Genomic DNA, 15,102 nt, shown 5'->3' with positions numbered 1-15,102 from the left:
GTAAATATGTTTTTGTTGTTTTTGGTAAATGGTGATGATGAGCAAGAGCAGTGTGTGCAAATTTTGCAATGACATTCAGAAACCTCCCTAAGGGTCCCATCTGACAGCACTCACTCTTGATGCCTTGCTAAGCATGGGGTGCATTATTGCTGTGAAAACCAAAGTTTGTCAATGAAAGTCACCAAAGATTAAAGGAAGAGGAATTATCTGTCTTTAAGAGAGAACATATAAACAGGAAAAAAGAGGATAAGGAGTAAGTGTCGGGTCACTGGCAGACAAAGTGGTGATTTAATGTTGTAGGGCCCCCAATTATTTCTTGCCTGGGGCCCTAACATACTCGAGATTCACCACTAAGACACAGTAGAAATGTTGTTACCTCAAATCTTTGTAAATTGAATATGATTTTATAGCTCTGGCATTTGCGCATTTTTCTGGACAGCAATAAGCACAAAGACGAGAAAGCAATAAAGATATTTTACTCATTACCTTTATAAAAGAAAAAATAAATTCACACTAGTGTCTTATATTTGCGTCTCAAAAAGCTTAAAATCGATTAGTTGTTGAGGTCAGCAGAAGTAGTCGAATAACTCTCTCTGCTGGAAGCACATTAAAATGATGAGAGTATTCCCATGATGCAGCAGAAGCTCTAGTGTTGAACATATCTCTGGGAGCATGTACAGTATAATACTGCTGTAAATGTCGAGCTAAATCAAAATCTGTCCTTAAGATGCATTGCATGAGAAAACAACTCGTTAGCACTACACAACACAAACGTCTTTGGGAACAGCTTTCGGCACAATGTTGTGCTTTTTTTCCGGAAGAATTTCAAATAATCAAGGATTCAGATTTATATAAAAAGCTCATTGTTATGACGCTTTGTAAACAAAAAGCATGAACATCTTTAATAAACTATTTTTGAAACAACTCCCCTTCCTCACTCAGAACTTGTTTTACTTAATCCGATCAATTACAGTGGGTGATGATTCATTGATTCATCAAAGGGAAAGGTTCAAAATGAGATAGAGTGCACCACGATAAGAGTAGAAAACAGTTTATTACTCAGTCAGGCTTAAACTGCAGACTAAAAGGAATGCTATAAAGATAGGAACTTGCTAAGAGCAAACAGGAGTAAGACAAATGCAGAAGAACAACAAACTACTCCTTAGATTCTCAAACACGAGGGTTGTGAGGGTTGTGTGCAGAAATATTCCTGCTGATGAGTTTTACTGCAGCTTTATCAACAAGCTACTGCAGAGACAAATAGAAAAGTGGTCAACGAAATGTTTGTTGATCAAATCAGAGCACCAAAAAAATCTTTGTAACAAAATATGCAAACTGCTTTCAAAAAAGTGAATGAAAGGAAATATTCTTCAGTCATAGATGCTCATTTTGTGTTGAAAGCCAAAAGAGAAGAAATGAAATACAGACACTTGCTTTATATTCATATGCACTTCAATGTGTTGAAGGTTTCACTGGAATGGTTCTTTGCATCCGATGTTTCATGGAGATTTTAAAGCTCATCTTTCTGCTCGAGGGCGCTCTCCTCTGACACAGGATCTAAAAAAAAAAAAGACAGGTTTGCAGAATATTTAATTAGCTTTGTGGATCTTTTTTGATGAGAAGAGAAAATATTTGAATTGATGTTTTTCCAGCTGTTTCTGCATCTGATCCAGCAGAGCCTCACTTCACAATGTGTGACTGTGGGACTCACGTTCAGAATCTACGTGGATTTTCAGGCTTAACAGTTTTGCCGAAAGGTCCGCCTCTCCATCTGGTTTTTTAAAGACACATCCTCTGTATCCCCCATTCTTCACACAGAAGTCGATGAACCTGCACAAGAAAAAAAAAAACCCAACAAATTGAGCAAACATAAACAGAAAGTGTTCCAAATTAAGAAAGAAAGATACTTTGATAAAAGTAATCTGGGTTATTCTGATCCCAGTAGTGGGCTGGAATCAAACATTAATACTGTATCTGTGGAACGACTGGCCCAAGGAGATCAGGTCAGCCGAGTCAGTAAAGTCTTTTAAATCCTGTCTTAAGACGCACTTTTACCACAGAGCCTTTCCTGATTTTAGTTAAATTTTACTTCTTAAAACTCCATTAAAAGAATTGTTGTGTCTTATATAGGTCTTCAAAATGAAAATATTTGCTGTTTCTTTATCTTTGCCTTGTCTCGGTCTCGGACTGGGCAGACTCCAGATTTTAAATCAAGACCTGTCAAGACCACCACTGATCGGCTATTTTTCAACATCCTTAATGTGATTCGAAGGCAGACAGCCCTGTCTAAAACAATGTATAACTTTAATTCAATTATAGTTATATTTTTATCACCCAGTTAGGTCTGCTACCTTCCCGGTGTTACGGTCTAAGTGAGTGACACGTCCCTTTTGGTCTCATCCTGCATTGGTCTTGGTCTTGTCTTGTCTTGTCTTGTCTTGGTCTCGGGTAAGTCTTGGTCTTGGTTAGTGTGGTCTTGACAACAACACTACCTGCCTGTATTAAGTTTCTTTTATTATTGTTCTCCCTTTAAAGGACTTTGTAACCTGATTTTTGAAAAGTGCTCTATAAATAAAGGTTATTATTATTATTATCATATCTTATTTAGCCGAGAGGATCTGTCACTTAGTGTGGATTTTGGTGCCCCTTGTGGACAAAGTATGTAAAATAAAATGTGTGACGTCTCCTTTAAAGAAGTGCTCATCCAGATGTGGTGATCCTTAAAAGTACGTGTCTGGATCATGTTGAGCCTTTCAAATGCTTCTTTGAAAAAACAGAACTAAAAGTCAGCTGCTGTCCTGTTGGATTACTTTTAAACAAGCCCTTAATAGATCATGATATGACTGAGTTTGTTTTTTTAACTACTGTTATGAGTAATAATGCACTTTTTTTTCTCATGTCATCAAACCCTGTCTCTTAAAACTGTATCTGCTACTGACAGAATCTTCAGTAGCAGATCTTTTTTTTTTTTTTTGCATTTTCTGCCAACCTTGTGTCTCCCAGCGAGGCTCAAACATTGTGTTTGCTGCTAAGTCTTACCCGCTCCAGGTGGGTTCCTTGCTGAAGATCACAGGGTTTCCCACCACTATCAACAGGGACTTTGCTCTGGTGATGGCCACGTTGAATCTCTGCAGAGTAGAAACATATATTTAAAAATAAGAAAAAGGAAGAAATGAATCGTGATCTTAATAACAAAAGGACCCTTTATGTTATACTCTCAGTTTGCTGAGAGGTAAGACAAATTAACAGACCTTATTATTGGCCAGAAATCCAATGTTGTAGTTTTGGTCCATCTTGACATAGCTGTTGCTGCTGCGGACAGTCGAGACCATGATGATCTTCCTCTCCTGTCCCTGAAACTCCTCCACACACCCCACCTGACACCAAGAGGAGAAAAGCCTTTATAACACGTGTGCATGGAAGGAAACATGAAGAAATATTTTCCTTTCTTTGCATTTGTTCTGAGCAGAAGGGACTCAAAAAATGAGCACCCCTGTATTTATTTACGATTAACTCATAAACAGGGATGTGTTAACAGATTGTTTCAAACCTTGAGCTCGGTGAGATCACCCAACTCACGGAGATTTGAGTCGGACTTCAGCGCCTTTCGGATTTTCTCCACCTGCCAGAAGGGCGAGCGTATTAGCAGTGACGAGTGCAAACTGTTTACACACATTTCACAAACACAATCATGCACACTCACTTGCTTCCTGTACGGGGCGATAATGCCAATATCTTTTGCAGAGACTTTAGGGAGACCGTTCTTTCCCTGTGTGTCGATCAGTTTGTGGAGGTAGTCCTTCAGAGTGTTGATCTCAGACTCATTGAAGAAAGATTGACTGTTGCCCTCTCTTTGGTCTTTCCCCATCACTCCGTGGTAGATCACCGGGAAACCCTGTAGCCAGGTGAGAAAGTGCGATTAGACAGAGAGCAGTGTTGGACTGTTGTTGTTTTAAAAGTGCTGATAATCTCACTTTGATATAGTGCTCTGCAGATAACTACCCATGTAAGGACACGTAAATGAGTGTGCAATGTAGAACACAGCCTGTATTTTTGTTTGCACTAAATCCTGTTTATGTTTTGCTGTTGAATGAATCGCTGCTCACTTCTGATTCTTCTCTCCCAAAAGAAGCATTCCTCTTTAAACCACCAATCAAAGACTTTTCCAATTTCTCCTGGAGAGTGAAGAGTTTTCAATTATTTAAGTTTTGCCCCACTTTGTTTCTTAATGAGATTTTTTTTTCCCCATTATAAAATCTAATTTGCTAGTTCTGATTTTTTTGACCGTGTTTCTTGAAGCAGGACCCACTTGATTAATAACACAATGATATTGATCACTTCATACACCGACTGTAATTAAAGGGACACTCGTGCAGATAAGCAGGAAACTATTGTAAAGTCTGCCCACACTTCAGAGAGAGAATAACAGATAAAGTCAGTCATTATCAGTGAAGATGAGGCAGAGTTATCCCGACCTAATGTTTGACATGTAGAGAAGTTGCATAGAAAATGTTTGAAAAGTTTTGTTAAGAACTACAGTGTGTCAAGGCTTGATTAAACCAGGAAGTTAGCCGTCGCTCCTTGAGGCTAAATTGTTGTCAGACGTTAGCAGATGGGTCCTGAGATTGTGTTTAAGCTAACATTACTCGTGGCTAACACATTTAATTGATATGTAAAAAAGAATGTTGTTTTAAGGATGTATGAATTAACTTAAGTCCATGAGATACAAGTTCAGTCCCTGATCAGGTAACCATGGTCAGATATAGTTCTCAGACTGGTTGTGTATCAGGATGATTCCTGTAATGACATCTTTCAGGAGCATTACCAAATTTAAAAAAACAAAAGGTTGTTGCAGCCTGACCTTTTCGGTAAATGTATCACAGCGGCAGTAAGCCTCTCGCTCAGAACGGTCAGCATACGCCTGCAGTTCATTATCATAGAACTTCTCATTGGGGATTTTCAGAATGTCAGGATGGGACCTAGGATGGGAAAGATGGAGAGCTTTTATGAGCCTTAATCAAAACAGGACAAGTCCAAACAGGCCAATTTAAAAAAGTCAATATGAAGGTGAGAAACTGAAGCATGAACCTGTAGTTTCGCAGGAGTTTGATCATGAAGCGGGGGTCAAACTGTCCGGAGTCAATCTTGTATAAATCATTCTGTGTCATCAGTCTCTCGAGCAGAGAAATTCCTGAAGAACACCGTTGAATCATATTTATATCATATATTTATATCATATTTAAATCCCTGAATCATGTTGTTGAGAGCATCAAATCCATGAACATATACTAATGTAATCCCTCCCGTCTCACCGAGTCCATGGTTCAGAGCCAGACGGGAGCGAATCATCGGCCCCAGCTGCTTGGGATCTCCTGCCAGTACCAGCTGACCCGTCTTTGCAGAAAGCAGACCTGTGACACAAAGTGATCATTCAACCAATCAGAAAGAAGTTTGTAAGTTTCAACATTCCTTAACACGTTTTTTTTTTTTTTTTTTTTAAATAAGAGGATCGTCTTGAATGAAGCATTTTTGTTGTGTAAGATTATGTCATTTGGCTTCAAGTCATATAGTCTCCATCTCTGAGGAGTGCTGCATGGAGTGAGGAGGCAGCCATCTTTACTTTCTGCAGACATGTTTGCAAGAACAGCTGAGAATGAACAGAGCTGCAATTGTTGGAGATTTTTTTCCCCTAAACATTTCTCACATTTCTGCTTCGGTAAGATCAGGTTCTGAACAATGAGCAGAGACAAATCTGTTCAGTGTTTCAGAGTCCTGCTGGACAAACTCTCCTCCACGACTTTATGCTAATCAAAGTATCCTTACAAGATGAACTCAATAAAAACACTTTGGTTGAAAGTAACATTGTATTTGAGTGTAAAATAAAAGAGGAAAAATGGGTTAAAGTTCAATGCTCGTTTACTTGTAACAAACTACAAAAAGATCTGAAACTTAATGAGCTGCTCTCATTGGATGCTTTTAAGATGATTTCAAATAACTTGGCTGCAGGTCAATCTGGCTGTAAATGTTCTGTCTCATAATAATATGAATGTTGGGTTGATTTCCACAAACACAAACTGGTTTCACTTGTTTTTTGTGACTTTATTTAGAGACAGGACAGTGGATAAAGCCGGAAACCAGGAAAGGAGCCACAGGCGGGACCCGAACCTGGGCCGCCCGCCCTGAGAATCACAGCCTCCTTACATGGGTCACACGCACCAACCACAGCGCCACCAGCGCCACAAAGTCATGTATCTTGTATAATTCTTGAATGTACTCCTACTATTGTTTGTCAGAAGATTGTTTTATTTCAATAAGCTTTTCCTGGTTAAATGAAAATAAAATAAACAGTGTAATACTAAGACATTACATTTTCTTTACATTAGATTATGATGCAAAAACGGATCATCCTTCAGATCTGATAAAAAGAAGACCTGATGTAAGATGGATACAAAAATGTTTTCACTCATCAAAAAGGGAACAGAATTTAAGACTTTGCAGGATGTGTCTTCAGGTTTTCAATAAAACAACAGACTCACTGAAGTAATGACATGTTCTACATTTACCTGCAACAGCAATGATGCACTGCGGCTCTTCTGCCTGGCCTGCCTCATCCAAGAACACGTGAGTGAAATGGCCAACTGGGACTCCTTTCGACACCAGCCTAAAAACCAGTAAGACAACAGCACACATTGGACAAAAGCAACATGCGTGTGAACTCTGTGTAGCACTAATGAATGATGCCAAAGAGTCAATTAGTGCCAAATACTTCATTATTACTTCACCTGTAAGCAACCTACCTGCCAGCTGTGAACATGGTCGTAACTATGACTCTGAAGTTCATTAGAAAAGATGCATCCGGAAACATGTAATCATGTTGAGCCGGGTCCCAGTTGCAGTGTTTCTTGGAGAGATAAAAGATAAAATTACAGTGGATCTGCTGCTGTCGTTCCGGAAAAGTGTAAAAACAGAATGAAACATTATCTACCTATCCATCCTTAAATTAAAGTACGTCTATCTTAGTCTTTTATGTTATACTTGAAGGTCATTTTTCAGCAATGATCCCAATGTTTACTATCAGAGAGGTTTAGTAAACAGGCACTATCCAGAACTGTTCCGATGTAAACAAACTTTTTTAAAGTCATTAAGGCATAAAAAGCCCCAAAGGCTTTTTATGCCTTAATTGGAGATGGAAAGGAGCCACAGGTCGGATTCGCCCTTGACTCGTAGATTTTGATAACTGTGATAAGGTATCTTCTCGGTGAGTGCTGGTGCTGGATTGAGTCAGTAGCCCTTTTACAGACTGATTTTTTCGCACGTCTTTGTAATGAGAACGATGCCAGGAAAAGAGAAATGTGCATTCTTTCTATCTAAGCAGAAAGTCTGACCGTAACAGGTCCTGACCAGGTTAACTTTTCACTGTAAGTAACCAGCTGTGTGACCAGACATACTTAGATTCCTACTTAATCTGATTTGAAAGTACACCCCTCAAGTCACACATTTAGTATATTTAATAAATACTGGCTTTAGCCGCATTGAACAGCAGGACATCATAACCTGTGATTTGATCTGCTTTGTGGCCGGTATCCAGATGTTTCTGTGGATGCCAAACTGCCAGCTCAATCTCACCCGTAGTTGTTCCGGGATAGTTCTGGGGTCATGGTTCTTGGCGTACAGACGGTAAACCTGATGATGAGCCATATGGACCATCAGTCTCTCACAGAGGAGGTCACACGCGTTGTTTGAAGGGGCACAGGCGAGGATGTGGGCTGACGAGTCCTTCTTTCTGACCTGCAAACGTAGGTAAGGTATCAGGTCAAACATTTGAGAACACGTTTCGTTTGCTCATTAGCAATGGCCAAAAGCAAGTACAGCCTGAGGTGAAGAGAGCATCCTAAGAAGGCAATATTGGTGATGAGTTTATTGCCAAAAGGATGTATAAAAAAAGATTTATGCTTGATGTTGAGACAGTGATATGAAAAACACACGCATTAGCCTTGTCTGACGGATGAATTAATGATTTCATTTGGACAATTTCTGCGTCTGTTTTCAGTTTCTTTTCCAATGATGCTTCTCACCAGAAAGCTGGTTCCTCGAACTACAGAATAACAGCATGACTCGTTGAACACTGAGTACCTGATTCATGGCTTCCACCAGCGTGATTGTCTTTCCAGTTCCAGGAGGTCCAAACACGAGGTAAGGAGCAGGCTTTGATGACCCGGCTACGATGTGCTGGACTGCAGAAGATTGCTGCGGGTTGTTTTCCAGCTGACGATTGAACATCCTGGAGGCGGGAATTGGTTTTTAAACTTGGCACAAATATGAAACCAGAGGCTCAAAAAAGGGAACAATCAGTTGGAAAAAAAAATAATAATCAAAGCTTATAATTGGCAACGTCCTTTGTTTGTGTGCGATAAGAGGGTGAAATATTGTTTCTGGGTGGATTATGATACATTTTGTCTGGTATGTGTTCGAGGAAACAAGGCTTTGCATAAAAGTCCTCAGGCAGCATTACCCCCATGTTTAAGCATATTCACTTTTGTGCCTTTATTCGAGAGATAGAACAGTGGATAGAGTCGGAAATTAGGGAGTGAGAGAGTGGGGAATGACATGCGGGAAAGGAGCCACAGGCTGGATTTGAACCTGGGCCGCCCTACAGCCTCCATACATGGGGCACGCACTAACCACTGCGCCACCAGCGCCCCAAGGATATTCACCTTTGAGCATAAAAACAAAGAACCCCCCCCTTCTTACAACAACATGGGGGATTTGTTCCTAGAGAGAACTGCAGTGAAGGTTGAACGCCCCTTACACTCATAGTAAACCGTTTTCACTCGCTGAAGACTTCTTTGAGCAATAAGTGCACAACGTACAGCCCTTCAGGTTTGTGTGTTTTCAGATGATACAACATTTATAGGTGTTGTCAGTGTTCTATAAGCCTGAGTCTTTTATGCGTGTAAGCAACAGACCTGAGTTTAGGCAGGAAGCATTCAGCTGCTGCTGCTCCAGACGGGAACAGCACCTTTTTGAGGTGATGTTGGTCTGCCAAGTCCACGGCACGATGCTGCAACTGCAAGGTCAACCGGTTGAACGGAAACTCCACGTTGAACTTCATGTCGCTTCTAAAAATCAGCAGGAACCTGAAAAAGAAAAGAGGAAAAAGGAGTGAAAGGGGGCTTTTCAGTTCTTCATTCACCATCTGAGATATGACAAATGCGTAACTGAGGGTGTCCTCCTGATATGATATGGGATCTCATCCCACATAACCTTTGTGCATCTCTTTACCACTTAGGGAAGTCCAATATCACGCTGTCCAGTTCTACTTTGAACACCTTTCCGTAGTAGTATTTGGTGCTCGGCTGGACCGTGTCGTCAGAGTTAGACACCATTATGATATCTCCTTTTAGTACAGACGGTGGATTCTCAGCAACACCGGGAACCTGTGGGAGAGTATCATCATTTCTTATTCCCCTATACAGATCAGCTTTCAGAAGAGAACAACTTAGAGAAATGATGTGAGGAGCCTTACACAGAGTTTGAACTGCTGTTTGTTGCTTTTGTCTTGAGTCATGGTTTGATCGGAGAGGTCATACTTCCTGCTATCCACCTCCATCGTTATCTCTTCCAGGTGCAGCAGGAGATGGAATAGGCGAGAGTATGTCTTCGTGTTTAGACCAGAGGTGAGAAGATGCCTAAAAATATTGTAAACACACAAACACACACAGACACACACACATTAGGAGCCATCAGACAGACATTATGATGATAGAGCTGAGCCAAGTAAAAACCAAACTGATATAAGGTAAGTTAGCCATGAAGAATTTGGCCGTCTTCTCACGTCACTGATGGGAGTCTCGACCTGGCATCGTAAGAGAGATTCTTTGTGTACTTCATCCTTCGTTTAGCCAGTTCCTTAAGGTGTGGTGGGCATCTGTATTCTCTTAATCTCACTGCCATCTTGGGAGGCCGTCCAACAGAACTGAGGAAAGGAACAGAAAAAAACCACATCTCAATTTTTGATTGTAACCATTATAGGCTGATTGATCGATTAACTTGAATCAGTCAAACCGGGTCAGGTTTCCGAAACGTTCTTTGGTAATTATAAACAAGACATTTGCCAAAACTGGGTGCCTAGGACTTTCATTGTTGTCGCTGTGGGAGTGAAACGGGCGTCCATGTTGTTTCATTTTGACTAGACTTGTTTCGAAGTCATCATCGCCTCTCCCGCCATAATACCCTCAAATCAAATGCTCAAATTACCCCTGAAACATAATCATTACACAAACTCTCACCTCTCACACCACAACATTGATCAAACATCAACATATTCAACACATAAAATACACACTGCTCAGCTCTCTTCTCCCGCTCAAGTTTCCCTTTCAAAGCTCCATCTCTCCCGCCCCTTCTCTCGATAGCTTCTTGTATCCTTTCTTAGGTATTTTGTACAGTTTTGTAATGTCTTTGCTGGTTTTAGTCAGATGTGTGTCTGTTGATGTCTCAGTATTTTGCTGTCTTTATTTTTTTTATTGTATTTTGTCGTTGCTGTCATGATGTATATGTCACCAGTTTGTCACGCTATTGCACCTAATAAATTTTAATTTTTTTTAAAATCTGTCATCATGACTCAAGTAATTGTTAGCATACCCAGTTGAAAGCGTCGCTGATCAGTTCTCTTACCGTCGTGAGTGTCTCAGGTTTTTTTAGTTGTCTGAACCGACCTCGAGCGGTGGCAGTCTGCTGCTTACATCACCAAATGTGATTCTGGTGATTTTACAAGGCGTAGGCTAACGTTTGCTTCCTGTCTCACTTCCTCTTCAGACACAGAGCACTAATGGAAAGTCCCCTCGGTGTCTGGATCCGGGCCCAGGTGCCATCACATCCTGACCTGGCCCTATCTTTGATGAGCTTGTCTGTTCCTACCAGCTTCTTTTAGCCTTTAGGGTAGCCTGTTTTCAACAGTGCTGCACCTTTACAATAGCCATTTTAGCAGCCCAGATGAGTCAGACAGACAAACGCAAGCTTTGTAAATCTGACACATGATGCTCCTCAGCTAATCAAATCAAACTTTTTTAGCCCAGTTTTACGACTGAGTGAGTGTGTAAGATCCAGGGATCTGATAGGCAAAGGACAAAGACGCAGGAAAATACTGTGCCTACAGGTTAAGTTTATAGAAAATATTTCTGTCTTCAGAAACAATTTGTTGGTTAAAACCATGAAATAATCAAAAACTTGCTGTTTGACAGCTGGAACAATCAGTTAATGGGGGTCTGGGGGTCGCCCTTTTTTTTAATCTCTGTTTTAATTTGCACACAATGATAAATGAATGAATCTGAACACATGAACAAACACGTCTACCTCAAGTGATTGTGTTTCTGTACGATTTTAGCCCTGCAGCATCTCTATAGCTGTAGTTAAAAGGTAAATGGTGAATGGACTTGAGCTTGTATAGCACTTTTCTAGTTTAACACACACGCCAAAGCCTACTTCTCTCAAATAACTGGTGACATGTGAGAGTGGGATGAAAGAGGGGGAAAAAAGGGAAAAAGCAGGTGTTAACGCTGACAAGTGTTGAGATTGTAAAGAATATAATAGTTTTTGAATTATAGATTATATTCAACAAAAAGGAGAATATAAGCATCATTACCCACACCTGCTGGCTCGGGGTGTGTTTTCCTGAATATTTCCTGCTCTGTTCACACCAATGGGTTCACTCCAATTTTACTAAGGGGCTGGCAGGAACAAAGTCCGGGTAAAGTCGGGGCAGTTTGAGTTAACACATGCAGCTCAACCAGATTTCTTTTTTAAGATACATACCAGGCGTTTTGTGCTTGAAACAACAATACTGATTTATTGTGCTAGTAGCAGCCGATGTAGCATCCAGCCGCTAGCCTCGAGTAAAGTTTAGAATCAGAAGAGAGTGCAGGAGATTAACGTTTTAGTGTGTTGTTTTTTTTTGCTCTGTAAAAAGAGAGGAGTGTTAGTTGTGTTACCAGGACAGAGGAAGACTGGACAGGCTCGAGTCACTTTCCTCTCGTCCCTCAGAGTGAAACAGTGGGTCTTGTGCAGGGCAGTGTAGAAAGTGAAGTTGACGTAGTTTGTGCCCTTGTTAAGGATTTTGAACGTGACAGTGAAAGACTCCCCCAGACGGTCCACAGTGAACGTGACCTTTCCTCCACTTGCAGCAGGGTCTGAAGTGATCTGGATGCCCCCCTTGTCAGCTGTCAACTCTTCCCTGTAAGAGAGCCAACATCAGGTGAGAGAGTTTACTACTGTATGAGCTTGTACAACCCTACATATAGAGCTCAGTGTTACCCCTCAGGTTTATCTGTTAGGGGAGGTGGCCTGGTTTGCTTTTGTAGGTCATATAGAGATTTCAGTATTAACTTTGGTCCGGTTCAAAACCAGGTAAAAACTCCACACAGGAGCTTAAAACCAGAACAATAACTGGGTTTTTTAAATTACAAGCCGCAGTTGCATTACTTCAGGCCTATAATGGAACAGTGGAATGACAACAGAAGATGTGTGGCCATGAAGTTGTAGGAGATTGAAAGTATTTTGAGACAAAACATTTATGCACTGTATCCGGAGGGAAGTATACTCTGAGAATGAAGGCAGTCACCGGGTTAACAGAGCAGCCTCAGAGCACTGTGCTTTAGGAAAAACCTCTTAATAAACCCAAGTACTCTATGCACAAAACGCCATGGTTGTAATCAGAAATAAAAATACGGCTTTACAAAGTAGTTTTGTGAAAAATGTGCAAATAGTTGTCACTATTAGATGCAGTTGCAGCAGATGTAATCGTGTTAACAGTATAATTATTTTTAGCTGTGGTTGATGACTGACTCAGTAATTCTTTACCTAACTGCTTACAAGTGTGACAGCGTTTTATGTCATTCTTACAATCAAAGAATATTATAATCGTTCACAATTGTATAGAAATCTAAAAATAGTGCTGTGCAGAAAACGTTGGTTGTCTCTGGACAAATGTTGTCTCATCCTCTCAATAAGGTCTGTACATTTAGTCCTGGGAATGTGAGGAAACATTTTTGCTAACTGTTGGAGCGGACCAAGGTTGTTAGCGTGGAGGAGGAAGCAAAATGTCACACTGCCTTTCTGTGAACAGAAACAGATAAGGATGTTATTGCAGCCTTGACCTGAGTGGAAAGACCAAATCAAACCTGCTTTTTTAAGACTCTTTGGAATCCCTTACAAACAGACCTGAAAGGGTTTAGACTGCCAGTTACACTCCTGTTCAGAATTTCAGAGGCAAACTTTGGATCAAAATATAACTGAGGCTCTATAGTTTTCTTTTTTCATTTGTGTTGACAAGTTTAAGAAAAAGTTCATACTCAAAGAAACGTACCTGTTAACCTTTAACTTGTTAAGGATTTTCTTAAGGTTATCCTCTGTGGTCAGAACAGGGTTCAGGGGGGATGAGGGGCTAGAGGAGGCTGCAGGTGTCTCGTCTGTCTTATTGGGGCCGAGGCCGAGGCTGTGTGGAGGCTGAGGGTCCCGGGTCCTCCTCCACTGGGGACAGTACCTTCGAACCTACAGTAGTGGTTAAAACACATCATTATTATTATTTTATAATAATAATAACTTTATTTGTAGAGCACATAATAGATAAAATAACAACACAACATGTATACAAATCACAAATAGAAACACAACAAGTACAACTAAAACCACATCAGCAGTCAGAGATAATACTGTTAATTGTTAGCTGAAATATTAAATAAGATCAGGTTATATAATATTAAAAGATTATCTTCATAATAGCCTGTCTGTAAAAGTGTGTTTTAAGGTTTTTTTTTTAAAGGATGAAACTTAATGTGCTTGCCCAATTTTCCATTTTACTGAACACCAAACATGTCCAGACCTAGGTCCAGACTTGTCCCCTGATAGGAGACGGCGCTCATCTTACCTCTGGTTTGACGTCGATGTAGACGAGCCCCTGCTTTAAGTAGACCTTTTTGGCTTTCACAAGAGCATCGAGAACCTTTGAAAACTCGGGGTCCCTTATTCCTTCTCTGTCAAAAGAAACACACAAGGTGGTGTAGTTGGATTGTACACAGGAGGGTCCAACACCTGCTAGTGTCACACGCTTGTTTCTTGTCAGCCTGGGCTTAAATTCCAGGTTGTAGATGTCCCGAAGATCCTGTTTGCTTCTGCTGTTGAATTTTCTGTCCCCCAAGAATTCAATGAAGTCGACTCCGGACCGAAGACAGTCCGAGGTCGACATGTTGCCTTTTTACAGCCCGCTGCTGCTGACTGCCTGACTGACTGACTGACTGACTGACTGCCTGACTGACTGACTGCCTGTGCACTGTGAAATGAGGAAGTTTAATGGCTGATCAACTCATCTTGATGCAACAGTGAGTACATTTTAACATGTGACGTTTTATGCGTGACTTGTGCATTTGCGCATAACTTCAAAGGCATGGAAGTCAAACTTTTAAGTAGAAATCGAGTTCTAATTCAGTTTTTTACATTAGCATTTGGCATAAATTATTAATAAATCTAATATTTTTGCGCACTTTAGCTCAGCCTTTGAAAGCGCTCGGATGGTTTTTCATCCAAGATGAGGGAGTGACTGCAAGTGTTTTTGACACCCAGAAAACGATAACATCTCAGCGTCAAACAAACTCAAGTCGTCAAAACTGTCGCGTTTGATGCGAAGTCAATTATATTTACATATCTTTCAGAGTATAAGTGCAAATTAAATGTCACTTATACTTGTCACTGAAACCCTCGCAACTAAAACATTTTTAGTTTGCACTCTGGTATAAAGAGAGAAATAAATAGCCTAATTCTCAATTCACACAATCACGAAGGGACAATTTGTCTCCTAGGCAAAAAAAATACCTAATACATAATTGTCGGGATGAATCATTTCAACCAATGATCTTCAGTCAGGTCCTGCCCCTCTACAGCCTTCCTACTACTACATACTGACACAAAACAACTTAAGTTGCAAATGGAAAGAATTGAGAGGTCACCAGAGAGACATGAGTTCCTGTCTGAGACCAGCTCCTCTTAAAAAGTTTGAAGAATAGTCAAGAGAAATAAAAAAATCAAAGTCAATCAAATGCACACTTGTAT

At 40.5% G+C, this 15,102-nt stretch overlaps 1 protein-coding gene across 1 annotated transcript; it reads right to left on the bottom strand.

Annotated features, from left to right (window-relative positions):
- Positions 1 to 1,035: 1,035 nt before the first annotated feature.
- mov10a (Mov10 RNA helicase a) lies at positions 1,036 to 14,268 on the bottom strand. Its single transcript, XM_061041703.1, has 21 exons — positions 13,925 to 14,268; positions 13,364 to 13,548; positions 11,991 to 12,232; positions 10,066 to 10,087; positions 9,836 to 9,976; positions 9,527 to 9,689; positions 9,283 to 9,437; positions 8,967 to 9,137; positions 8,134 to 8,281; positions 7,627 to 7,788; positions 6,798 to 6,901; positions 6,564 to 6,661; positions 5,313 to 5,411; positions 5,089 to 5,191; positions 4,862 to 4,979; positions 3,704 to 3,895; positions 3,551 to 3,622; positions 3,252 to 3,377; positions 3,040 to 3,128; positions 1,712 to 1,830; positions 1,036 to 1,557 (listed from the first exon to the last, which is right to left on the bottom strand). The coding sequence occupies exons 1-21, from the start codon at positions 14,240 to 14,242 to the stop codon at positions 1,511 to 1,513; spliced, it is 2,874 nt and encodes a 957-aa protein (XP_060897686.1). The 5' UTR covers positions 14,243 to 14,268; the 3' UTR covers positions 1,036 to 1,510.
- Positions 14,269 to 15,102: the final 834 nt, after the last annotated feature.

Source organism: Labrus mixtus, chromosome 7 (genome assembly GCF_963584025.1).
Source record: "Labrus mixtus chromosome 7, fLabMix1.1, whole genome shotgun sequence".
Classification (NCBI taxonomy): domain Eukaryota; kingdom Metazoa; phylum Chordata; class Actinopteri; order Labriformes; family Labridae; genus Labrus; species Labrus mixtus.
This window is presented reverse-complemented; position numbering and strand designations above follow the sequence as displayed.

Coding starts and splice junctions, on each gene's coding strand:
- mov10a (XM_061041703.1), bottom strand. CDS start 14,242: ATGTCGACCTCGGACTGTCTTCGGTCCGGAGTCGACTTCATTGAATTC. Junction 5,412..6,563: donor GTGCATCATTGCTGTTGCAG/GTAAATGTAGAA, acceptor TTTGTGTCACAG/GTCTGCTTTCTGCAAAGACG. Junction 3,129..3,251: donor GATTTCTGGCCAATAATAAG/GTCTGTTAATTT, acceptor TCTACTCTGCAG/AGATTCAACGTGGCCATCAC.